The sequence below is a fragment of the Micrasema longulum genome, unplaced genomic scaffold (assembly GCF_059751315.1).
Source record: "Micrasema longulum isolate JH-2025_06_02 unplaced genomic scaffold, ASM5975131v1 h1tg002168l, whole genome shotgun sequence".
Taxonomy (NCBI): domain Eukaryota; kingdom Metazoa; phylum Arthropoda; class Insecta; order Trichoptera; family Brachycentridae; genus Micrasema; species Micrasema longulum.
In genome coordinates this window covers 299,460-327,365 of record NW_028279333.1, presented here as the reverse complement: position 1 = coordinate 327,365, position 27,906 = coordinate 299,460, and the positions used below count along the sequence as shown (strand labels likewise).

The 27,906-nt window shown below is 32.9% G+C and overlaps 1 protein-coding gene across 1 annotated transcript; it reads right to left on the bottom strand.

Moving 5' to 3' along the window:
• Positions 1-106: 106 nt before the first annotated feature.
• Positions 107-26,847, bottom strand: LOC148272892 (uncharacterized). Its single transcript, XM_088239440.1, has 5 exons — positions 26,805-26,847; positions 22,065-22,270; positions 21,673-21,808; positions 12,477-12,610; positions 107-205 (listed from the first exon to the last, which is right to left on the bottom strand). Exons 1-5 carry the CDS (start codon positions 26,845-26,847, stop codon positions 107-109), a joined length of 618 nt encoding a protein of 205 aa, XP_088095566.1.
• Between the last annotated feature and the right edge of the window lie 1,059 nt (positions 26,848-27,906).

Below are 27,906 nucleotides of genomic sequence, written 5' to 3'. Positions count from 1 at the left end.
CATTTTAATAGAAAACAACTAAAATAGAACCTCTGTGTTTATAATTAATCTGTTCCTGGGGTCTAAAAAATATAAAATATTATGAATACAGAAACAATTATCACAGCTAATAGTAATTCTGATTATTCGGATCGTGGAGTCTCAGGGCCAGCGCCGGCGAGGCGCGGAAGGAGGCGGGGGTGACGACGAATACGGAAAATACTAACTAAAATAATAAAATTAATAATTAATAACAAAACTTGTATGAGGAAGAAAAATTGTAATGAACATGAGACGATTACCGAATATTACCTAAATATCCACTGTACACGCCATACAAGTATTTGGTAACAAGTTTTTTTATCAAAGTAATTGCCCAAAGAAAGATTTTCGCCATTTTCGGTTAATGTTTATTTTTCCCTTATTGGATCTCAAGTATGTGATATGTTTTCATTTCATACGTATTTTTCACCATGTTTTCATAATATGTGATCCGATGTCACAAATATTCTCGGGTCAATTTTATTATTTTAGGATTCTCTCAGATGGCTGCTTATCCGACTTAAGTTTGGTTCGAGATGTGAAATGTGACCCTCCGATGACCCTTTAAAGAGTGTATTTTCTAGATCCTCTTACCGGATCAACCCCCGTTTTGATAAACATAAGTACAACCAAAAAACTTTTGGCATCATTTTAATTAAAATTGAAAAAAATTGTAATAAATTACATAATCTGTTAATTAGATTGCGTTTTATACTAATAATGAATAGCATAGTTCTTGCATTTATTTTTTCAAAAAATGATTTTCACATCCTAGATATATTTTGACATACTTCTAGCGGAATTGGCTACTAAACCAACGGGCTCAACAATAAATATGTTAAGAATGAGATTTTGGTGCATAAACAAGAACAAAATATTATTTTCCCGTAGTTCAGATTATTTGTAAAGGGCGCATTTCATTTAAAGTTTTTTCAATATCTTCTTCGCTTTTTTCCAATACATAGAAAAGGCAAACAGGACAAAGCATTTTAACAACAAATTCATACGTAATGTAAAGCTCGGGTTTCCTAGGACAGCGGTGCCCGTATTTTAACGGCCGTAGTGAACATTAATGCGGTTGACAGCCGTCGTAACGGTGACTAAAGAGTGGTTTCCTATAAAAATGGTGTTGATAACACCGTTAAAAAATAAAACCACTTTCTAGTCACCACTACGACGGCTGTCCACCGCATCACCGTTCACTACGGCCGTTAAGATACGGGCACCGCTGTCCTAGGAAACCCTAGCTTAACAAACGGAATTTTTATCTAATAATATGTTGATTTGGCTAATTTCTACTAAACCTTTCGTACCCACCATATTTATTTATAAAATACACCTTAATTAAGAAATCCGTAATCGTAAAATAACAGTTATTAAAACCGACTGCTTAATCATCGTCATCAACATCATTTCCTTTCAGCACCAATTATTGTTTATAATTCACTTTATTTATCGGGCAGAGTTAAAAGTACAAAAATAGAGTAGGTTTTTTAGATGAACGACAAACAGAGCGTAGATATCCAGTATAATAAGGCTGAAAGTAAAGTGCAAAGATAAGACCTATGAATGTAGAGGAAGTTCGGTTCGTATGCAGTGGCAGAGTAATACGGCGTTCTATCCTCTCCGGCTACCCCTGCGGAGGAACGGTGCAACTAACATTATTCACTAATCCAACTAACCGTCTGACTGTCTGATTAATCTAACTGAGCTGTCGACGTCTACCCCTTTTATAAAGGAAAACACTTAGTTCCGATACAAATTACCCGCCGTCGAGACGCGCGTGTTCAAATTTAGGCCGCCTACATATGAATTGAATAATCCAAGAAAAATGAAGTAATCGTTCCCTCTATAGCAAATTTTACCGCCTAGCAAATCTGAGTTTTTAGGAGCTTTGTCTGTTATAAAGCCGCCTGAATACGAATCGCGTTGTTGACAGAAAATCAAGTCATCGATATTTTTTCTCAAATGCCCTGTTGTACTCTTATATTTGTTACATAAACATTGTTTCTTATTCATTACACAACAGTCTAAAAATAAAAATTAGACAAGAGTACATCTAACTGTATCATAACTAAAGTACAAATAAAATGTTAGCATTATATCATACAAAAAATATCAATGTGCATACGCGATAAGACATAGTCGGAATCCTCTAGTAAGTCAAATTGAAAAATTATATATATCAAGAAATCTGCTCATAAAAAGTCTAATAATAGTATAATGGAATATAATTATATACAAGAAACGTAATAAAACAGAAATAAATCAAACATAATTTAGAAAATTAAATGAGAAGTGGCAGAAAAAGTATTGAAAAATATGATAAAATGAGTAGGAAAATTAGAAAGAGGTATATAATACATTAGATTAAAGTTAAATAACCCTGTTTTTTTTTTATATACCAAATTTTTAAATTATTTAATAACGCCAACAAAAAAAAACAGTTATTCTATTTTAATATATTGAATAATAATGTTCAACAAAGTTAGTGCTTCAAACATTAAAAATAGACGTATATAATTTTATTTTATCAATACAAGCACGAGGGGGTTCTGTGTAAAGAAGAGTAAGAACCGTGATTATTTCTATGGTTTTTGTGTGAAAACGTTAATTCGATCTCAGGTTTCTAAAAAAAAAAAATTTACGGAAATTAAACTTTTGTGAAATAAATTAAGCTTGTATAAGAGATATTTTTATTTTCATCACATTTTAATATCATATATTCAATCATTTAATCAAAACATTAAAGATATTTATTTTAAACACATTTTGTAATGTTTTATTTACAACTGCATATAATTATTATTTGCATATAGACGGTGGAAAGGAAAACGTTTAACCTTTAACCACAGACGTACGAATGTGGAATGTGGAACGTCTACGAAACTGTTTTTCGTTCCTGTTTATTTCGTAACATCTAAGTTAATTCATAAATAAATATATAGAGCCAGGTTAAACCTGTTTTAAGGTTAAAATAAAATAAAATACTAGAAGATTAAAAAAATTATACATACTGCTATTTTTTTTACAATTTTCGTGTACGGGAATGTCGCATGTCTTTATTTTTTGGAATTGTTCAAACTATCCATGACTGAAAAATACGACGCATGACAAATCGCATTCCTGCGCATATTTTGGACAGATGAGCCAGATTACGACTCTACATCTCTTTAGACCGTCAAGGTGGCCGTTTTATTACGCCCACCGCATTGCGATATATTACGGCCACTAGATAATGCCACCGCTTTCCTAGGAAACCATAGCTTTAGAAACTTTTTCCTTTCTACCGTGGGTATGTTTTGATTCACACCAAAATTTACAATAAGCCTATGTGTGACTTTTAATAAAAATAATCTTGTTTAACATATTACAATAGAGATGAAGAACATTTTTGAGAAGAGGTATGGTAGTCTAGGTTTATTAACAAAGCTTAAGACCTTTCATTGGCATTGGTTGGTTGAGGCCACTTTTTACACTGTAACATTTACCAGTCTGCCTATGATTAAACATCGTTATTTATTCAATTCTTTGATTAAAACATTTAACATCAATTAATTGTTTATTTTAGAGGAAAATAGAATTGTAGTTATACTTATTTTCCTAATTGATAAGAATCAATAAAACATTTACCTCATCATTTTATCACATATTTTCACACAAAAATAGTACTCGTTAAACCTTTTAAAATTATTTAAAACACTGATTAAAACATTGAAAATAAAACTTTATGTTATTAAATATATATACACAATGCACTGATATTTCAACAAAGATGAAGGACATGTTAAGAAGAGAATATAAAAGTCTAGGCATTCATAAGGCTTATGTCATTGGTCGGTTTAAGTGATAACTTTATTCACTGTATACTACTGTATGGCGGCTTTACTGTAGAATGATCTGTAGTCCACTACCCATGGCGTTTCTACAGTAGTTTAAATCACGCCTAAAAAACATCTCCTTTCCTTCTTTAATCTCTCCTCTTCTCTTCTCTCGTTATTTTGTTTTTCCCATTTAACACTTGTAACGATATTAATTGATCTATGTTATACACAAAACCCTAGTTCTATTTTTGTATCTGCATTATTCCCGTATGCGCAAACGTTTTGAAACTAAAATTACATAAATTATTTTATTAGTTGGTTGGAACATTTTAACTCACCCTTCCCGGTGATGTGTATCAAGTACAAATTGCATATTATAATAACATGAATATCTTTATAAATATAATAAACTCTGGATTAAGATTTTTGGTATTCTTTTGTTATACAGGGTGGGCCTTAACTGTGTTCGCGGTTTGTTTCGTTTTTTTTTTTTTGTTAATACAAAGGGCAGGCGCGGTGCTAAGGGTAGTGTTAGATGCTCTATTTCGTGGAATTTTTAGTCGCCATGGAGCCATTTACGGGAAAGCAGCGCGTGTTTTGTTTTCGCTTATATTACGTAAACAATTATTCCGTGACGTTTTTGAGACGAATGTACCGGGCTCACTTCGGTTTACAAGACATTAGTCAAGCAGTAAGCGCAAAATCTATTCGGGAATTGATCAAAATGTTTAAGACAACCGGCTCAACAGTTAGAATAATGAATGAAGGCCACCCGTCAGCGAGGATAATAGAAGTTATTCAGCGTGTTAGTGAATCAGTAAAGGAAAATCAGCAACAATCAACTCGCAAGAGAAGTCAAGCCTTAAACAACAAAGGACCACTTTACGAATAATTTTACGTCACGGTTTACATCTAAAAGCCTTTAAATTTAACTGATGCAAGAGTTGAAGCCGAATGGTACCTATCTTCAACCGTTTGAAGGAGATGTTGCCTGGGAAACTCATTTCACGAGGAGGAGACATTGAGTGGCCTCCACTGAGCCCGAATCTCAGCCCATGTGATAGAATCAAGAGTCTATGAAGACAATCCAACAACAATAAATCAGTTAAAACAAAACATTGTACGGGAAATTAACGCCATCCCACGGGCGACTTTTCGACGTGTTTTTTGAGAATTTGCGAATCCGCCTTAAACAATGTAAACATATTGGCGGAACTCACTTGGACAATATAATTTTTAAAACTTAGATATTATTAAAATTTCCATTTATTGTAGTTTCTGAAAAAATAAATAAAACATTTGAAAGTTCTACAATTATTAAATTATTGGTAATTGAAACGAGGTATACATTTAAGGCCCCTCCTATACATTTACTTATCGATTGACTTAATTTATTATTAAACAATAAACATTTATTGGGTACAGAAAAAGTATTTTGATACAAATCGGAAATGAATCACCAACATATTTTAAATTTTACCAATGTGACGTATGTGGTATAATATAAGAGTACCGAATATACGGTTGTTTTGAACACTATTTACGTTTCACTTTCGATGATATAGGTATATTCGCGAGTGACAGAGACGAATTCACGGGTCCCGAAGGCCAGTAACAAAGTGACCTGCACTACTGCTGTAGTACGCTAGTCGCCTGTTTTGTGCAGTTGCTTTCGGGATTTTGTCGGGGGCGGTTTCTCTTCTCGCTGCGAACGTCAACCAAAGGTTTTTTCATGTTTTTAACAATTAGATTAAAAATAACATTTTTGACTTTAACTATAAATGATCGACGCAATTTCCCATGAACAACCATTTTTTCGGATTGAAAATCTCTCATTTTATGTATGTGTATTAAATACACAGCACTGTAACGCTTGGATGTTTTTGGCACAGGGTTTTTCAAAATTGGATTTGGTTTACTGAGAAAGGATCAACATTATAGGTACGGGATCAGTACCAGTAGATACATTTGTTCCATCATCAAAAGGTCGTAAAAAACCATGCCAAAAAATTAATCCATTCAAGTTGTGGAAGAGTGGGGTTTAACCTTCGGAACTCCGATCCGGAGTCCACGACACTGCCACGGGACCGCAAACCAAATATTATAAAATTTAAGTAAAAATTGTAGCATTTCAAAGGTTCAATTATTTTTTAGAAATTACAATGGAATAAATTTTTTGATGTGCAAAAAAATCCAGCTACGCAACATAGGTAGTAATTAAATTAACTCAACAATAGCAGTCTGTTATCTGCAAGAAAGTCCTGGTCTCAGTTGATCGGCCCATCGAGCCTCACCTAATCGGACCTTCGAGACTTAATCGTACGGCCTACGAACCGTATGTGATGGACCGGAAAATGTCTCCAAATCTTTTCTTGTCAGTACAGCAAGCTTATTCTGTAGCAATTTCGTTTCGTAAGTTCGTTCGTTTGAGATCGTGACCTGACAAGTATCGGCACAGCTGCTGACGGTGCAACGACAGAAGAACTACTATGGAGATAGATTAATGGGGAGTGTAGTACCAAAACTGTGAATTTAATACCAGTTAAAAATCGTGAGGAAAGAAACATAAATTCATTAAAAAAATAGTCAAAAAGTAGTGTGCACATAAATATATTATATTCTTCATTTATTATTAAACTATGTACTTGCCTTTTATAAATTTTAAAAAAAAAACGTTATGTAACTCGCAGACAAGCTTCGGCTTTGCGTTAGCAAAAATACAATTATGTATGTTACTTATTTTTTAAAATCACAGATGTAGTGTATTATCTATTCAGTGGTTAAAATAAATATAACTAATAAAAATACAGAGGGTATCAACCAATTCAAACCCAGCTATGTGAATAGTAGTCATTGACACTGACGCCTTGTGTGCCGGGTAGGGCTTCCAGTCTCGACTCAAATTTGAGTTGCGAGACAGACGAGACTCGAGAGACCAAATCTCGAAATTTCGAGACTTTTCGAGACTTTGAGATTATTCGATACTAACGAAAATTTATATAAAAAATGTGTTTAGTGAATAAGTCATATTATAGCGTAATAATAATTATTAAACTTTTGATTAAAATGATACGAAACATACCAACTAAAATATCCCTATATTACCAAATACAAATAGATGGCAATACCCTAGCTAAAATAACATAACGGAAAAATCTAGTGAAGTGTAAAGTCAACTAGCGATGATTGAAGGAAAGTAAGAGTGGAAAATTGCATTTGATTTAATGATTAAATGAATTATGAATGAAGAACATGAATCAAGCCTATTAATTCTCTTCTATACATATTATATGGAGTATTAAATATATCAAGACTTTTATTTTTTTTGTTATATGTTTCACATATACGAGGGATCGAGGAATCGGAGTGTATGTGGAGCTTTGGCGTGTAATATATATGAAAACTTTACTGGTCCATTAGAATAAAGTCTAATTTTGTAAACTCTAAAACTATGTATATTGTACTGTATGTTTCCTTAATAAAAGAAAATAAAAAATAAGAAAGAAAAATACAAACAATCATTAGTTTAACACCTGCAGTGTGATTCTGAACGCTCTTTAGTGGGTAGGGAAAGCGTTGCCAGCACGTAATCAATAGGTAAATTACGCGTTCTCTATTCCCTAGTGGGCCTTCAGAAACGCAATGCTGGTCTCGAAATTTCGATCTCTAGTCTCGAAATTAAAAATGTCTCGGAGCTCTCGAAATTTCGAGTCTCGAATGGAAGCCCTAGTGCTGGAACATAGTCCTGATGAGACAGCACCTCGCAGAATTTCGCAGTAGTCAGTGGCCTGTTGTAACTAAACTGTCCTAAATATCAACTTGCCACTCGGTACTTTCCACGTTGGCATATTAGGCAACAAAGCATTATACATCAGCTCTACTGGTCAACTCCAAGCAGGCAAGGGATGGAGCATATCAGTCAACCCTCGTAGACATATTATATATTACACGGTAAACTAAAACGAAAAATGACATATACTAATTTATATTAAATAAATGAACATAAAACTATATTAAACTCTGCGGTACTACATTCCCAGTTCGTTGCGCATTTTTAGTAGAACAAAAAAATAATATTTAATTAAAATCTTGCCTATTCGTTACATTTACCTACTGACATTGATTTTGTTAGCATCCTGTGTTTGTTTGTGTCAATAAGGTTCAAATTAATTTTTGGTACGGACGCTACGATTTTAAGGAAATGGTGAAAATTAACTCCAACGTAGATATTTATTTTAAAAACAACCTCTTGAATATTCCTCAGAGGACTGAATTTTATATTCCGTTAGCTGTTATTTAATATAAGACTACTGTATTGAATCAACATAAAATTTCTTATTTTCTTGATAGATAACATTTTTTTTAAAAGCTGTAATCATATAAGTACTTATATTTACACACGTTATTATTTACGAACAATGGAGAAATCGTCGTTTTTTCAAAAATATTATATCAAGCTTAAAATTCCCTGTAAACATGTAATACACAACAATGAAACGATTGTATTAGAATATGGTGCAAAATATCTTCAAGTTATGTCTGGCGCGCAGTACAAGTAGAAACGGCAAATACACCAGATACGTCACCTGATCAGCGACAGACCCTAAAATAAAGATTCACCGTGAATATAACAAATAATTTACTTCATGACTTAATTTAAATATTCAAACACGTTAGGTACACTACAAAAAAATAATTGAGGAGTACATTAAAAATTTAATTACTATTTGTTTATTGTTTTCTTCTTAATAAATTATTATTGTCAGTTTGACAAACTTCATGACAGGAGTTCCACGGTGTTCGAACATACTATATTTCTAAGTAAGAGAGATAAACTAGTGATGGAGAAAATTTAGGAGAAGGGAATACAGGAATAGTATTTACAGGACTCATGACCTGCCATCGGTTGGCTTAAGTTATTACTTTATGCATTTTGAAATATTCACACTCTTCCTATGTTTGAACATCCCTAATTCTATAATTCATCCCTCTATTGACTTGTGTGAAGTAAGAGTACTCCCTAGAGGGTTAAAGCTCTGTGTCTCAAGCAAGTTCCATGCACATGCGTCATGCTCCATGACAATTTTTTATTGTCCCATGATGAGTTATTCAACCTCTGAATAAATAAAAAAAAATTAATGCCGTCTACTGCTTATTTACCAATTTTAAAATTTTAAACAAATAGAGTTTTATTTATATTAATCTTACCTTTAGAGCTTTCCCATACATAAAGAACAGAAGCAATCTGTGGTTTTTCTTCTTCCAGAAGAAGGAGCGCTTGAGCCTTGTAAAGTGAAAACATCGTGGCTTTGCAAGTCAGGGCAAGCTTACCCTGCTGGAAGCTTTGTCGCTGGATAGATAGCACGAGAGAAGATCTACTTCTTTTTTTAACCACTGGTTCCACCGCATTAACTGCTTTCTTCATACCAGGTAATTCTGACGAATGTTCTCGGGTGAACGACTCCTCTATATTCGACTTTTGAGTCTTCGAATCATCTGCATTCCTCTGCTCTCTCGGTGCGTTTATCGACTCTTTATTTATCCTGTTACTTATATTTGAGTTGATTTGCCCAAACAGTGGCGTAACGTTCTTACTCTGGAGAAATGTGTGATTTGCAGGCCACTTAGTTGACTTCTGGTGAGCAGATGGATCCGAATCCATTGAAAGCCCCTTTATCTAATAGAATAAAAATAATTAACACATTTTGCTAAAAAATATATGAACTTATTGTTGAATAAAAAAAATACAAAATTCGATATTAAAATAGTTTTAAAAATTCAATTTCATTTCGCGTCTACCGAATAATAATGTCAGTTCTCAAAAATAAAATAATGCAATAATTTAGCTTTACATCTACATCTTATAATGCACACACGCCGATTATTGTTTTTAAAACGTGTTTCCTACTGTCAATAATTTGTTTGTTGAAGATTATTATTCCAGGGCCGCAATTACGATGGAAAGTTACGTATCTTCGATTGTACGAAAATGTGAATAATAATTGTAAGAGTTTTTTTCTTAAATTTGATCAATCATAAATTACTGACGACGATATTTCGTCATCTACATACAAATATATTTAGTATTTTCATGCAGAAAATTCGATTTTACTTTAAAGACAATTGAAGATAACTCTGTTAAAAATCCTAATACAATATGGGCCGGGTATTTCTTTTCCTATTACGCTTTTGCATCGATCCACATTCACACCAAATCTGTATTGCTATTTTTGCGATGTCGTTTCTCTTCTCACACTATAACTATTCTTAAATTTTGTCAATAATCTTTTTGGGTTCCAAATTGTGGGTACTTTTATCTTGCGTGATTTTTGACAACATTTTGCGATTTATCTAAATAGATCTTTGTGCGTTGGTAGTGTAAATCTGGGATAAATCACATGTACTTCAGGGCAGTTTGAGCTTGAGCCCGTGGCCAATGAAAATAGATACCTATTTTATTTACACAAAAAAGCAGCCTAATTGTTGATGTTACTGGCCGGTTATATTTAGCTCCTTAAAGGAGAGTAAATTAAAAATATACATCCATTAGGGAGAGAAGAGAAACCTGGCAATCGAAAAGAGAGATTTCTCTACAGAATATGAAACGTTGAATTTCCGGTACGATTCTAAGAAAAGGTTAATAGGAATATTATTGGTAAAGACATCCGCAGAAATTTGTGATTTGACTTTGAATTCTTAACTGTGGACTAAAGGCACGATGTTTAGTTATATACTATTATACTACAAATGTCAGTCCAGGAGAATCCTTTGAATATACGTTTTTTTCTACATTTTTTATTTTATTATTTAAACTATGTACTTTACTATATTTTTCACTATATCTACTACCTTTATTTATTTTTTCTATGAATTGATTACTTTTTAAAAATATTTTACTAGCTTGGAACGGGATAAATAACCCTAGTTAGATAGGCAAAGTAACTTTGTATAAATTTATAATTCTATGTATATAATATCATAACAAATAAAATAAATACAAATATCATAATTCATCAATCAAGGAAGAAAAACTTTACTGTGGCTTAAAAGCTATGGGACTAACCCTACACGAAAAGTAAAAATGTTTTAAGCCAGTTTAAAATAATAAATTTTGGTATACTCCAAGGCCCTGTTTTAGGTTCTTTATTGTTTCTCATACATATGAATGAATTTTTTGCTTTAAAATTGAAAAGTAAAATAATATATTGTGCAGACGACACCATTTTGATAGTAAATGCGGTGAACATTATTTCTACCATTCTCAATGAATTAATGTAAATCACAGTTAGGAAAACTTACTTAACGTAGATAAAACGTTTTGCAGAGCGCTATATCTGACAAATTCAGCGGTAACAGCAGCCATTTGGCTTGCTTCACTTCCAATCTGTTTTCTGTCAGTATTCGATCTCTATTTCTAGTACCGGGAGCTGAGAGCGCATATCTTTTGAGCGGTTTTTATAAATTGAATTACAGGTTGCATGCACCTTACAGAGTACTGATATCAAATGATAAACTTTAGATATTACTTTCGATGCGAACAATCGGCGAATGTTCACAAATACGAAGTTCTGTTATTGGTACTCTCTTTTTCTAGGGCACAATAGAATCAGATTGCATATTTCAATTGGCATTCCCATTTTAACTCGCGCTTATTAATATGGAAGCAAGCAGGACTAATGTCACACTAGCAAAAACCTTTTTTTTCACTAGGTCTATGAATTGATTCCCCGCCTCCTAAGCCCGGGCTCATAGAATAGTCCAGAAACGCATACGCACATCAAACAGAATACGACTAAACTACTCATAAATGAGTAGGCTTACGTTTTGACCCATTAGTTTTTTTGTAGACGTCGCTCAGTACGCAAATCCTGATTTGAATTCAACTATGCCGTGTTGTGTCCTTTTAAAGTGTAAAAATACTGGTAGGATCTTAAAGAAACAGGATGCAATCACATTTCATGTGTAATTAGTAAATGAATATGCATGGAACAAATGCATTACTTAAAAATTGAATTATTTTTCCATCTGTCAGATTGTCGAAGAAACAAAATGAACATTTCGTTAGTGTTACCAGGGTAGTAATTTTTTTACCCTACTTCGCTCATCTAATGAGAGAACTTACAAAAATTGGATTTCGGATTAAACAACTGTATCGTGGACATTTGACCGACATTATCTTTAAAACATAAAATATGATTTAAAATTTTATAAAAATATCCTTTTAATGTAAAATAAAATTAGTTTTATATTTTAAGTTGAAAGTTCATAATTCAATAACTCTTATTAAATGACCCTTTACTCTGTTGTGTCAATCAATATTTGCACAGTAAAATTTTAGAGAAATTGACAGATTGCTATTATTTACCTTACATTTGTGTTTTAATTATATTTTTTCCCATCGTGCAACATTACGCGGCGGCATCACGAATGCGCGCGGCGAAACTGAGGCATAGTGGGGGAATTATTAGACACAGATGATGTATTCAAATATGATTCTACGCTCCTTCTGGACTATTCTTAATTCTATGTCCGGGCTACTAAGTGGAGGGTACGTGCTTTCATATATATGGCCAAGTCTCCTTCTCCAAGCTCAGGTCCCAATGACTGGACTATCATGATTATTTTACCTACTGGAATATTATTGAGCAGCCAGGTGAGGTTGGCGGGAGGGTGCGAGGGGGGTGCAGTGCAGATCACCCGGATAGTGTCTCCCACGGAGACGCGAGTCTTCTCCGTGCTGATCTCGGGCGCCGCATCGGGCAACTCTGGAACAAGCGTCCACATTGGGTGTAGGTGTACATAATTTAAAATTTTAATTGCGGAGAAAGGAACGGAGATTTTCCTAAAAAGGATCTTGCGTCTCAGATGCCAGTCTAAAAAAGGCACGAAATTGTGTGATATAAAATACCTGGTCGGGAATCAATTCCGTGACATCGCGTATAATCGGTAAAATACCAAAGGACGGATTCGCTAAATTTAAAACTGTGGGTTCTTCATAATCGTTACTCATTGAGCATATTCAAGACCAAAGTACTACAGGCGACTGACGCGACTGAGTCTAGTCAATAAATCCTCGATCGTATTTATGTATGCTTGAAAGTTAGCCCGTGTTATGTTTTATATTTTTAGTTTATAAAACCCTTTTCAGTTTTCAACATTTTAAATAACTTCACTTTAAAGTTTAGTTTACCGGTGTAAAAAAAAAAAAATTAAAAAAAATATATAATTATGTTTTATTTGAATCCTGTTATGCCTTATATTATAAACATAATATAATGTATGTATTATGTCTTAATAGTGTATTATGTTAACCATGTAACTTTATTCTTAAATTTTAATAATATATTTTTTTCAATTTTTATATTTGAAAAAATGTTAATTATGTTTAATGTGTAACTTTTTCTTATGATATAGTATGTATAATGTAAAAGCCCCATGGGCGTCAACAGAAAGAAAATAAAAAATAAATAAAATATATTTTTTTTTTGTTTTTCATTTGGTTTAAAGTGATGTGATAGGGAAATATGACAATCTACAAATACCGATAAAAATACGTAAAATGGATTTACAAAAATTAATTGTATTTTTAAAATCAAAATGGATATTGTGAAGAAATGTTTTCATTCATAACTTTAAAAAATAAATAATTAAATATATCCCTACAAAAACGCGACATGTTTCGCTTTGGAAATTTTGACGTCAAGATTCGTGACAAAGTTCTGTTTAAATTAAAACGGCCACAAAAAGTTTCAAAATTCAACCAAATCGTGGCGTATTAGGGGCGCGGCCAATGTAATAGACCGTTGTTGTGGGAATTCAAAATTATTACAGTACTAATATACATTCTTTTTAATTATTCGACAGTATTTCATAGACCTTTATTAATTTAAAATTGTAAAAAAATAAAAATGCTATAGTTCTTTACTATAATGTATATATTTTTTTGCATATAGGTATAAATGAAAGGCGAGGCATTTACATGCCTAATTAAGATTTTCACCAAACATATATCTACTTTTTCTTCTCTTAGTGTGTCGTGTCAGGTCCCCCTGACGTCGACTATTATCTTGAGAGTATGTGTTGCTATCTTGGACGGCTCTAAACAGCGCCGCGACTGTTCTAATCCCCGTCCAGTCTCGCATGCTCCGGAGCCAGAAGATATACCGTCTACCCTCGCCTCGTCGACCCTTAATAATTATCTACAAATAAATTCAATTGAAATACTACGTGGTAATCAGATGTGTTGTGGGCAACGCAGACCCCGTTTATGAAGTTTTCAGGTTCAAACGTAGCTCTACAACCAAACCCATATAGTTATTTATGACTAAAATCAAATGCTTCATTATTAAAATACTTGGGAAAACGAACGAAAGAAATAAATTGATAAATCTTCTTACATCAACGTCAATGTTGTAGAATGTCGGAAAAACATACCTGCACAAGGATAACCGTTTCAGACGAATCCACAAATCTTCAACCCGAGTTAGAAGTAGGCTAACTTGAAGAATTTACCCTGAGGGAATATTTATGGGAAGATATTAGATAGGTAGATTAAGTTGCCAGAATTTCACTCGTCCATGCACTTTGTAGCTGCAAGACGATTGGTAATCTAGATTCAATAGGTAAATGTTATCAACTATCAAATATCCTAATTTAGTAAATGAGGTCTAGAATTCCAACAGTCCATGCGCTCAGTAGCTGCAAGACCTTTTGTTATCTAACTTCCATTTTTATAAATTTGTTTTTTATTTCATTTTTTAAAATATCACTAAAACTCCAAACTCCATTGTCAAATAAAATAAATACAAATGTAAATAGGAGCTAGATTTCTTATTGTCCATGCGCTCTGTAGCTGCAAGACGTGTAATCTAGCTCCTATACATCATAACTGGAGACGAGAAACAAGAATCCTAACCGTCCATGCGCTCTGTATCTGCAAGACGTGCTGGGATATTTATTAATTGTACAGCGCCCTTGAGGCGATTTTCACAAAAACGGCGCTATATGAATTATCCAAATATAAATAAATATATATAGGTACATAAGGGGTTGAAAGAGTTCAAGGTTACGGGAACGAGATACTTCAGGGTAGAATTTTTTAATTAGAAAATACAGAGAATTTTTAAGTTTCGCTTTCGATATTTTTATATGGTGATGTCTTACTCGAAACTCAAAAAGAGCAAAGGTTTTAATGGGTCAACATTTAAATGTATAAATGAACTTTGTACCTTAGATTTATAAGATAAAATTGAATAATTATTTATAACTTCTTGCGAAACTTTCAAATGAAAATTACAATTCGAAAGTTTATTCATTAAAACGATTATAATTAGGAAAGCTCTGGAGGGTAGATATGATTAAATAAACATGGATTGATAAATCTGATTACTTGTTATTTATTGCACAAACAGCAAACAGCAAACAGCGGCTTTACGTTACTTAACTAGACGTATGAGCAATGAGCATGGCTAAATATGACAGATGACAGTAGACATAACAAATATTACAGTTGATATCTTAAAATCACGTAAATATAATTTAAGAATTATGCCGTCAGGGAAGTATCACTTTTTTTTTACAATTTAAAATTAATAATGGTCTATGAAATACTGTCGAATAATAATAAAAAAATGTATTTATTACTTGCATAAAAAATATTTTTTAGTTTATAATTTTGAATTCCCGCGAAAACGGTTGATTGCATTGTTCACACCCCTAATACGTCACGATTTGGTCAAATTTTGAGCTTTCTTCGTGACAGTTTAAATCAAAATAGAACATCGTCACGAATCTTGACGTCAACGGACAAGGCCAAACATGTCGCGTTTTCGAGAACAGATTAAAAATATTGATTGATGAACCAACTTCGAAATGCACTCACTATACCTAGAATCCATAAGTATGGTAATCAATTTCAGCAAATATTTTAAGTTTATAAAACAAATTCTGCTAATCAATTTAAATGTAGTCTCACTCGGTTTTTTTAGAAAAGTAATAGATTTAACATATATATATATTGCTTTAGTTTAATTTATTTTTTATACTTATTATTAAGGGGAGCTCGTAGATTAAATTAACAGGGGCAAATATTAAGTTTAAATATTGTACAAAGGAGACAACTGCAGGCCTAAAAAATGCTGCCAGATATACCTACTTTTCAATACAAAGTTTTTTAACAAAAATCCATTTAGATGGATTTTTATTGGACCACAAAAAAATGTCTGCAGAATATGCAAATCCAACTTAAGAACGTTTATCGGGCCTGCTTGAAATTTGTCGATTGGCGCGTTGAACTTGCCAATGGTGGATATGTGGAAATTGTAACAATAACACCAAGGTGCTTTATTATGAGTGCGAAGTATGTGAAGATAATAGCTAAATTGTTTTACACTTCTACTTATGTGTTTTTGTATTTTCTTTCGAGTATTTTACATAAAGCCCCGATCCCGGTATTTGGGACACCGATGGTTGGAACTGGCAAAGCTATCTCTGATTCTATGACGAAATTTGCGGTAAACACCGACTTAGACATGAATAAAATAACATGTGGAATATCACTGCAACAAACATCGTTGGAAACGTGGTGTAATTCAGCATACAGGGCAGAAATTTAACAGACAGTGGTTTATATGTCAATTATACATAAAACATGTTTTTTTTTATATGCTATACATTCTTTTTCATTCATATTTCGCAAATAGCCTCACTTCAAGTCCCACTAAAGGGCCAAAAGTACTATTGAATTTGAAAATGTCGCTAGAGTTTTAATATACTTTTTGAGACTCCTTACTCCAATTTGTATACTCTCAACCCGACCTGAGCTGTTTGAGGGTATTGTACTAAATAAAATCTAATCTAGCTTTAAGCATATAGTAGGGGCGAACCGTGTATAGAAGCAATTTTGCACAGCTACCATTATATTTGACTAACCATAATAATGTTTTATTGTAACTTCATTTCCAGAAAAACAAATAAATAATTACCATTTATTTTAAATCATTTCTACCGTTTGTATTTTTATCCTAATATAAATATGAATTTAAATAAAGCGCGCCCAGTTCCTGCGGTGAGCCAAGAAACTAGCCGATTATTCCAGCTTATTTATTCTTACAAATAAGTATACTATATTTTGAATGTATTAACCCCAGTGCGGGTTTTTTCTCCTAGATTAAACTTGCAGATTACACAAATTATTTGAAGATTCTTGATTTGGAAAACAATATTTCAAACAATGTTTCTTAAGGCCTATTTTTATTTGAGACGGTACTTTTGACATAAGACCATAATTACTTTCATGCGTCATATTACAGGACATATAGCACTCCACGCGGCCGTTTTAGCACTATTAATTACTAGAACAATGCAACCAGTTGACATTTTAATTGAATAACTTATATCGACTGAATTCATAATGGTAATATTTATTTATTTTTTAATGAATTATATATTTAACTAATGGATAATATATTTATATAATATAATATATAACGAAGTTATATAGTTTGAGTTGATTTCATGGATGAGAGTTGTATCACACAAAACCACAGAAAAATATCAATTCATAGTATATATTACTTACGTTATATTATGTCTCTCCTATGTAGGTGCAAATATATAATATTTTTTAATAGCTAACCTGTAAATAAAATCACCATTCGCCACTGGCATATAGTAGTGCCAGAATAACATTATTATTTTTAGTAAGTATTATTAATCACAATCTAGAGTCGATGCAATATATATTATACAGTCTTCTCTTAAGACTTTGATAAGGTGAATCATGTCATACTTGCAGCTAGTTTAGAAGCACTAGGAATTTTTGGGACCATTTTAAACTGGCTCAAAAGTTACCTTAGTAATATATAAATTGTTATAAATCAAAATGGCTACCGTTCACATGAATTCTTCCGTAAAATTCTTCATACATCGACGGCCCAGTCTAGCGTACAACCAACTTTTGATAAAATATTTCGTTTTGAACTTTCGCTTGCAGGCCCTCAACCATGGTCGGCAAACGCGCCAACCATAAAACTACGAGGCGAACTTTTCTCCTCTCAAATTTCTTTTCCAGAATTTTACCTGATTGTAGTAATCGAAGCAAAAGTACTCGTCTAGGATTTTGGTTCTCTTTCACACACATTACTACTATATTCATTCTGCCCGACGATGAAAAAAAGTTTTTTTATAAAAACTTCTAATATTATGCAAAAAGCTTCCGCTAGGTCACCGTTCTTAAATAAATAAAGCTATCAAATTTAGTATTCTTATAAAGTATAGCGTTTTCAAATAGTATATATTACTTAACTGATAAAACTTCTTAAAATTAGGTAATTCTCCACAGTATTTTGGGTGAATTTGGAAATCATCAAGGTGTGCTTTAAGATAATAAAATAGAATGGCTCTCATATATTCATTAATTTCTCTTGCGACAGATCCATTTGCAAATTCTGACACAAGACTGGCTTGGTTATTAAATTTACGAGATGTTTTCTGCTTGAGAACATGAAATCTAAAACGATAAAATGTAATCCCCTGTGTTCTTACTAAGCAAAGTATAAAAGCATCTCCGCCTAATTCTATGTATAACGTACGTCAAAAGGAAATTTAAGCATAATTCAAAGATAAAGCAAATTAAATTTTAATATGAAATATTCTACCATGAATATTAAAAGATAACCGTCTCGGAATGATGTGATAGAGTTTACTCAAACTTTTGAATTCATAAATAAGAAAACGCACTTTTTACCTGGTTTAACATTTTTTTACATACTTTACAAACCTTTGTAATTTTAAATGTAATAAAATGTCATGTTTCCACCACCCTAAAGTGCACGTTTATAATAATTGGAATATTGACATGTATAAATGCAGTATAAATAAATACATACATCAGTGATAGTTTACGATGTATAAAGCTTCCTGGGCCTCGATTATGAATTCTATCTTCATCTGTACATACTAGTAGACGGTATACTTAACTTCTGTACTATCTGTATCTACCTCGGTATGTTCTACCGACTTGTCATCCCGACGTCATATGATCGAATAGAACCAATGAATGACCCCGAAAATTTACTCTGCGTTCCTTACTTCATTATCATTTTAAATAAATCTAATATATATTTGAAATAGGCTTCTGCGATAAAAAGTGCCCACTTCAAAGGGATTATAAACTCCAATAATTCTCAATTCAAGCAAAAAATGCTCGCTTGAACATGATTTTATATGCTTAACAATCGTCTGTATTTATCTACTGAGCAATTACAAAGCCGCTCTCGATACGTACACTCAAAAATATAGTAAAACAAATAGAAAAAAAAATATAACTCAATTTATTATTTACAGTGGGTTAAAATGTTAAATTTACGGGTAGATGCTCTTGTATCTTAATATAGCAGCATCTAGTCAGTTTAGCCACTGCATCTAGCCACTCATTTTCAAAACTGACAGTTATGTCGGAATTAAATTCGACATCAAAATTTACGTATTTTTCTTACATATTTTGACATATTTACGTACATATCGATGTACCTATACAAAACTTGAAGGTGGGGGGTCGATAGTGTATCTTCCTAATCACTGGAGGGAATTTATCTTCAACTATACCGTCATGGTGAAGGTATGACGTCCTTATCTTCCTATTATAATTGAGGCCCTGGTTCTATTCTCAACTGTATAAATTATTTTACCATGAAAAAAATAATTAATATAACTTAGATAACATTACTTTTGAGTATTTAAAAAACCTCATGTGAGAGTAATTTTTCGTTAATGCTATGTTAAACATAACCAGTCAATGGCAGGTCGTAAGCCTTATAAATGCCTTTGATGTTCCCTTCTCAAAGAGGTTTTACCTCGCTACCGCTGTTGCAAAAAAAAGGAATATTTATGTTTGTTTATTTATTTATCAATAGCGGACCCGACAGACGTTGTTCTGCCCGAACGTTGGCTTGCCTGCTATTAGCTGGTTGAATAAACGTTTTTTCGTAAATAAGGACACACGTTTTTTTTGGGACTTTTTTGAGATATTTATATATTCGTAATAAGGGTTAGTTTTCCTTGTTATCTCCTCATGTGATTGGTAAAGAGGTCTCGTCGTGCTCAAATCAAAATCATGCAAAAATCACTACTCTAGTGCCATAATCCATGAATAAAATACGGGAATACGTGTTAATAAAGAGAAGTGAGACGCGATTTACCCTGAGCCCTCTAAAATTTTGACACTTAACCTATGCCCAACGTGAGTTTAGTCATTCTTTTACCGCCAGCCGCGTTTCTATGTGACCTTGACATTTAATTCGAAACCAAAATATATTTTTTTAAATGCCTGATTGTGTTATGGAAACGTTCAAAAACAGTTCGAATAAAAGGAGAAAGGCTTTTCATTGGTAAGTTGGTAGGTACCTAAGTACTTGTTTATGATTGAATTCCAAAAGTAAAAATTATTAATATTCCCGAACGTTGGCTTGCATGCTTTAACCTGGTTCAGCAAACGTTTTTTCGTAAATAAAGACACACGTTATTTATTTTGGACTTTTTTGGGCTATTTACATATTCGTAATAAGGGTTAGTTTTTTTGTTTTATCTCATCATGAGCGCGAGAGAGACAGATATTATTTTCATAATGCATATGTCGTGCGATAGTCATACCATGGGCTTATTCACAGATACTACACAATGCATCTGTGTAAGTATTGCGAACGCGCCAGCTTTAAAAAATCCACCAGTAGGTACGGGTAGAAAATTGCGAGCGCTAACCGAAACTGTCCATTACACGTTTGTCGTTAAACTAAAAACCTAACTAAAACCAAACCAAAAATTTGGAACCTTTTTGTTCTATGCAATAGAGCTTAAGGGCTTCTCTAGAAAATTATTACTCTAAGTTTACAATACAGAATCAGTTGGTGATAGATAATAACAATAGCAAATACGTTTTGAAATAAATTAAATTGACTTTTTTTTATTAATTAATGTATAGGTAGTTACATGAAACATGTTTTTTTCTATAACGATCTACTTTTAAATATATAATTTAGTATACTGAGAATACAATCGGGAAACATAATGTTTTTTTATAATTTTAAATTAATAAGGTTCTTTGAAATACTATCGAGTAAAAAAAAACTTAGTACTCAGTAGCAAAAAAATATTTTTAAATTTTAAATTTTTAATTTCCGCGAAAACAGTTTAGCGCACTGGCCACGCCCCTAATACGTTTCGATTCGATTAAATTTTGAACTTTGTTTGTGACCATTTAAATTTGAATAGAACATCGCCACGAAACTTGCCGTCACAATCGGCAAGGCCAAACATGTCATATTTTTTAACAATTTTATACAAAAAAAAATGCATGAAAACATTTCTCAACAATATCCAAATCAATTTTGAATACAAAAAAAACCCTAAATCAATTTCTCATGTTTTTATCGGTATTTATGGTATGTGATATTTCCCTATTAATGATTTATTCTATTCTAGTAGTACATAAATTTTTTATTAGTAATTGTTTATGTGATTAAAATTTAATCTGAAATACATCACCTAAATCCGAGTGTTTATTGCCCAGCGCATGTAACTGATTCAGTATTTAATTGCTAGTTGCCGTATATTTTATATTTTGTTATAAATTTTGCAATTGTACGGTTGAACATGCCTAGGCACTCTCACATATACCTAAAATTAATATGAGCCGACAGTGCAGGGCTCGCCAACAATGCATTAACGATTTTAAATTCAATTAACAAATAGTTATTGCAAAAAAAAAATACGAACACATGATAACAAAAATATTAGGCATTAGTGTCATAAGAATTGAGAAATAGTTTACCAACAACATGCATGTAGCTTGTTTTCATAGCTGTGTGGAATGAAGGCGCATCCGCCGACACCTCACAGCGGTAGCGGCCAGAGATGGGCGGCGTCACGGAGCGGAGCACCACCGCCGAGGGACCGGACCTTCCCAACTGTGGAATGTTCAGCCCGTAAGTGTTATTACTGCATTCTATATACATTGCATGCACATGGATTAGCTTATGTGGAATAAAAGCGCATCCACCGACACCTCACAGCGGTAGCGGCCGGAGATGGGCGGCGTCACGGAGCGGAGTACCACCGCGGAGATACCGGTGTAATGGTGTTCCAGGTCTCACCAGCAACTCAGGTCCAACCTTGTCTGGTGCTCCAGAGGATTGTTACTCGGAAAACGTAGTGGTTACTTACGTCTACATCCACTCCGGGCAGAGGGAAGACCTTGGTGTGGGGCAACTCCTTGGGGATGTACCGGAAGAACTCCTCGCGTCCCCTGTACCATTTGAGGCTGTACAGCGCGTCCTGCTCCAGGTCGTACCGGCAGCCCAGGGTTACCGTGTCTCCTGCTGCAGCGGCTTCGGGAATGGACACTTGGATGTCCTTCAACCCCATAACTGCTGAAAAAATACAAACCTAATTTAGTTTAATATAATATATATATATATATATTGTTTAGTTTTTCTCAATGCGAAGATTCTTATTTTTCATAGAAGATAATATATAAAAGGACATGAATTATGTCTTCGTCTTTTATATGTACTTACATAGTACGAGTCATTTATTTAAAAAAATGTGTGCCTGTTTGTACACTGTATTTTTTACATAGTTTTGTGTGTGCTTTTTTGTATTGTATTTTTTTATATTTCATTAAACTTTTTTGCTTTTAGTTTTTTTTTGTTTTATTAAACGTAGTTATGTTGTTCGTGAGTACCTACCACTTATATGAACAAACCCTATGGGCGTCAAAATGAATAAATAAATTGATAAATATTGATAGATGGAGAATATTTATAAAGAGAGAATATGGTTACCTAGTCACCTATAATTAGCAATTTTGAAAATGTAAAATCCAATAGCCTTATCTGCAAATATTTCAACATAAATAAAAAATATAAATATTAATGAAAAAGATAATGTAAATCTGCTACACTCGCCGCGGGACCACCACCAGGTTCAAAGTTAGGTACTCCACATCCATTTTTATGCTGAACTTTACTGAACACTTTACGCATGAGTGGGTTTTAAAAAACTTAGCTCACAATGAACTTAATTTTTATTTAATTCATTTTTCTAAAATATTTACATAAGAGTCTTAAAATTAAAGTCCTGCTGAGTTGTATACATACAACTGGTCCGCAGGTTCTTATAAATTGCTTCGATTATTCATACTTCTTCTTCTAGTGCCTTGCCGGGTCCCCCCGACGTTGGCGATCACTACAGCGAAAGCATAAGCATATATATTCGGACGACTGCTTATTGATGTACTCGCCGTAGTGATTCCTGGGAAAAGATGACAAGAGTCGTTTCCCGTTGCCTTATCTGGTGGATTTTCTGTCGGGGTTACTTTCCCTTAGCTGGTTGGTTTTGGTTTTGAGGCTCCAAAAACTCGCCTTTCATCCTCTCGTTATCTGCTGAGATCACACCGCTATAAGTGTGATCTCATTGCCCAAGGTTCGCGACGTGGACGCTAACGAGTTGGATTAGTTAGTAGTCAGTACTTAACTTACATTAATAATATTTTTACTTGAAAAACATTACGTACTACATCATATTTTATTACACTATTATAAATTAAAAACTATCACTAATACAAAAAACTTTTTTAGATTAACCATAATTTAAGCACACGTCTCACTCCTGTTTTCATCATTCATCGTTCCCTTTCCGCACCTAATGATGCATCGGGCACTGCATTGGTACACCAATTGAAGTGTCATTTGATATTTTTTGTTACATGAAGGAAAAATGATCAGTCTTACGCTTCGGGTACCTGTCCAAGGACTATGAAATATTCTGGTGTAAAAACACACTTTCAAATAAATTTTTCATATTAACCATGTCCGGAATCTTTCTTATTTAGAACAGACAAATCCTAAACAACCACTGTTTGAATATGAACGTCCCGTAGATACATCAACCCTCAAGAAAAATACCTCATGTCAGCTGGAATATATTTAACCGGGGAGATTTACATAAGAAGAAATCCTAGGCTACACGACCAACCACTCTGGAGATCTTATAAACCTATTTGGGACAGACAAATTCTAAGCAATGTTAGTGAATTCATCACAATTGTTTCGTGTGAAACCACTAGAATCCTTTCGAACTTTGAACTTACTGTTTCTGAAAAATATAATTTCCATAATATAATACGTATAATAAATTGACTCATACGTAAATATTTAAACTGAATCTTCGATATTGCAGCATTTTTTTGCTCTTCTTTAATTAAAAAAAAAAGTAGCAAATAAATATGATACTGATTATTTATACAGGGTGTTATTTAAACAATGTCACATCCGAAACCACGATAATCAGTATAGGTAAGAAGACATATTAGCATATTTAAAAAAATATTTGGATCGAAGAAAATATTTAAAAAAACAAATGGTTGTTTACTTCTGCAGGGGAGAAGCGAGGGGGGCGTGGCCGTGTGTTTCAGACTCCCCCTCCCCCCTCCTCGTTTCACCCCTGCAAAAGTAAGCAACCATTTGTTTTTTTTGTATATTTTATTTTTTAAGATTTTAGTCGTTCTAAAAAAATATTTTAATATGCCAATATGTCTTCTTGCTCATACTGATCATCGTGATTTCGGATGTAACAAGGTTTCAAGAACACCCTGTATAAAGTATATATATATATATATATATATATATATATATATATACGCCCAATGGTCATTTTTACTAAAACTACATTATTGTCAACGAGCTACCGGAGAGGGCTCAAGTAATTTATAATATATTTTTTACATATTTTTGTTTGTTTTGAGACAAATGGCGACCTGAGCCATGAGCAACGAAGAAACTTTTTAATTTATCGAGGTGTACCATTGAGAAAACTATTTATACACATTGTAAAATAATAATTATTATAATCGTGGTTTATTAACAAAAAAAACAATTACTTTATTTACTACATACACAGTTAAGTAATAGATTTCTCTGGATCATGTCTGGTCCACCTAACTAGGTACAACCTGTTTTAAGGCAGACATTTTTATGCAAAATAACCAATAATATTACTACCTACTAGTTAGTTAACAATACAGTTATAAAATATTAATTTATACCATTTATTATGTAAATATGTTTTTTAGTAAATTTCCGATTTTTATCGACCTAAACCCAGTTACCAATTTCCCACAAATTTATTAAATAGAATCTTGGTTATGATTTTGCAATGTTTGGGTAACATATTGAATATTTTTGGGCCCAAAAATATGAAATTTCTTTGCGCGAATTTCAGAATTCAAATGTATAAATATATGTATTTATTTGAACCGGGTTGCGGTCCCGTGGCTAGTGTCGTGATCTCACGGATAAAAGGTCCGAGGTTTGAACCCTGCCTTACCACAACTTGATTCTCCTTTTCTAATCGTGAGTTATTTACTACTCGTTGAAATTGGCACCCAAAATTGAAATATTTGGGTAAATAATGCGTATATTTATTTATTGAATTTTAAAAAATATTTTTTTAACCAAACTAAAAAACCCTTTTTCTTCTTAAAAATGATTTATTAAGTAAACTTTTGAAACATTTTTGTATGTTTCTTCTTTTTTTTTCATCCTACATTGCTCGTAATTTAATTGTGGAAAACAAATAAGTGTTTAAGCTTTAGGTATCTGCCTTTTGTTGAATAATTGACCTTTAATTTTGGTTTATTTTTTTCTTATCGTATTTTTAAACAAACATATTTAAAAATGTTATTTTTTTAAGCCGTGATTCGAAAATACGTTCATTCATTTTATTACTATTTTTTTTTATCCATTTTCCACCAGTTTGTTTTTTGGTTAGCTAGAAGATATTTTTTTGAGCAATAAGTCCACTAAAGTGCACATATTTTTTACTCGAAGCAAATAAATTATATTGAAAAAAAAGTAAAATAAACAAATAAAATTATAAAAACGTAGCAGCTGCAACTGTGTCCGCTTTTGACACACGCGCCAGAGATTAGACACGCCCGCGCATTGGCTCGGTCGGAGAGAAACAGAACGACCTGTAGCTTAATCACAAATAACTATCGACGTGCTAATAAGCGACGTGTTTATCGTATTCGCGATCAGAGTGCAATATCCGTACACACCTAATATTAAATGTCAAAATATTTACATTTCGCGACGTATATTCCTGCTGCGCAATCACATATTTGAATTTCGCCGGTGTAAATATGGAAAATATTCAAAAACTTTTATTGTTTTTTATTTATTTATTCACGCTATTTATTGCATTTAACCGGCGGTTGACAAGCCAAATGTCAAGAAAAGCAGTCGCCATAGTAATTGTTATTTAATTTTCCCTTTTTTGTATAAGTTACTCTTTACTATTTTGAAAATGCAATTTATTGTATTGATTTTTATAGTAAACGCCATTTTTTTGCCAGTGAACTGTATTTATTTATGATAAAAACAAAAAACAAACCGACACGAGCGTTGACTTAGAGATTACACAGATAACTTAAGCATATTCATTATTGTTCATTGCGATCGCTCAAATGCTTAGCATGTTTTTAAGCACGTCTATAGTTATTTGTGATTGAGTAAAGAACGACTCACGAACGTGTGGACAGTGTATATGAGTCTTTAACATCCAGCCTATATTTCTTCAATATTTTATTTTCTAGCCATGGTGTAGGTACTGTAAGTTTTTTTTAAATGCCTTGTTGATAACATAAATTAACTTTGTAATATTTTCCTACAAAACACCATATATTTTTATAGTACATTAGTATTAATAACTGTAGGCTACTTATTATTAAGTTTTTTAAAAATGTTGGATTGATTTTTAAAAGACATGTAATTTTTTTTGTATTTTATGAATATTCATTTATGTATATTGGTATTTTTTACTGGTTGTGAACCTAAAAGTAAATAAATAAAATCAGAATAGTAAAATGAATACATTTAGGAGAATAAAACGTAAAAGTCTTACCTGCAACAAACATCAGCAACGCGGGAAGTGCGGTGCAAGACATTCTCCAGCCTTTTATAGATAATTATTTAGGTACATCCTCCACTGGATATATTTCCCACTCTATTACATTTATAAAGTAACTTTAAAATACTTAAAGTTTACCTGACGTAAGGAACAAAGGATCTTGTTTATTTTCTAATACGTGACCAATAATTTTCGACCACTCACAAGTCATCGTATACAGGTGGCCAAATACTTGACGTAAAAAAATGTAAGGAGTAGAACACCTTAAGGGCCGTAAAAAAAGGCAAATATGGTCAATGAATTGAGAACCGTTTCTGAGATTAAATTTTTAAATTTTTATTTCTTCATTTATTAAATATTAAGTATGTTATTATTTAACAAATAAAGAAAATATTAAGTATGTTATTGAGGTTCGAACTGTCAGTAAGGTCGCAGTGAGTCACATCTTGCTGGAGGATATGATTCTATAAAATGCTGCGAACCCCTAGTTGCATTCCACAGGCAACACTACTGACGAGTCCTACTCGTTAGCGTCCACGTCGCGAACCCCGGGCAATGTGATCACACTCATCACGGTGTGATCGCAACAGATAACGAGAGTATGAAAGGCGAGTTTTTGGCGCCTCAAAACCAAAACCAACCAGCTAAGGGAAGGTAACGCCAACAGAAAATCCACCAGAGAAGGCAACGGGAAAACACTCTGGTCATCTTTTCCCAGGAATCACTACGGCGAGTACATCAATAAGCAGTCCTCCCGGCTGCGAAATGTAAAATTAACACAGGACAGATACATTTGCTTTCGCTGTAGTGATCGCCAACGTCGGGGAATCCGGCAAGGCACTATAAGAAGAAGAAGAAGTGTGTTATTGAAAAAAAATAACACGTGTCGTTCAATCCAAAGTATTATTAAATTCTCACTTTTTATTGAATATTTCTCAATATTTTATCGGAGACGCTGATACGAATATTTTTTTAAAGATCAGGTGTAAAAAGCCACAAAGTATTTAAAAAACTTTAATAATAAATAAACTCTCTCATAACAAAAGTAGCCGTCTCCGATACACTATTGAGAAATACTATTATTCAATAAAAAATG

What these genes read in the sequence shown, in the direction of transcription:
- LOC148272892 (XM_088239440.1), bottom strand. Translation starts at nt 26,847, where the DNA reads ATGTCTTGCACCGCACTTCCCGCGTTGCTGATGTTTGTTGCAG. An exon ending in GTTGCTGATGTTTGTTGCAG is followed by an intron (nt 22,271 to 26,804) that starts GTAAGACTTTTA and finishes GTATTTTTTCAG; the next exon opens with CAGTTATGGGGTTGAAGGAC. An exon ending in AAGCTACATGCATGTTGTTG is followed by an intron (nt 12,611 to 21,672) that starts GTAAACTATTTC and finishes CGCTTGTTCCAG; the next exon opens with AGTTGCCCGATGCGGCGCCC.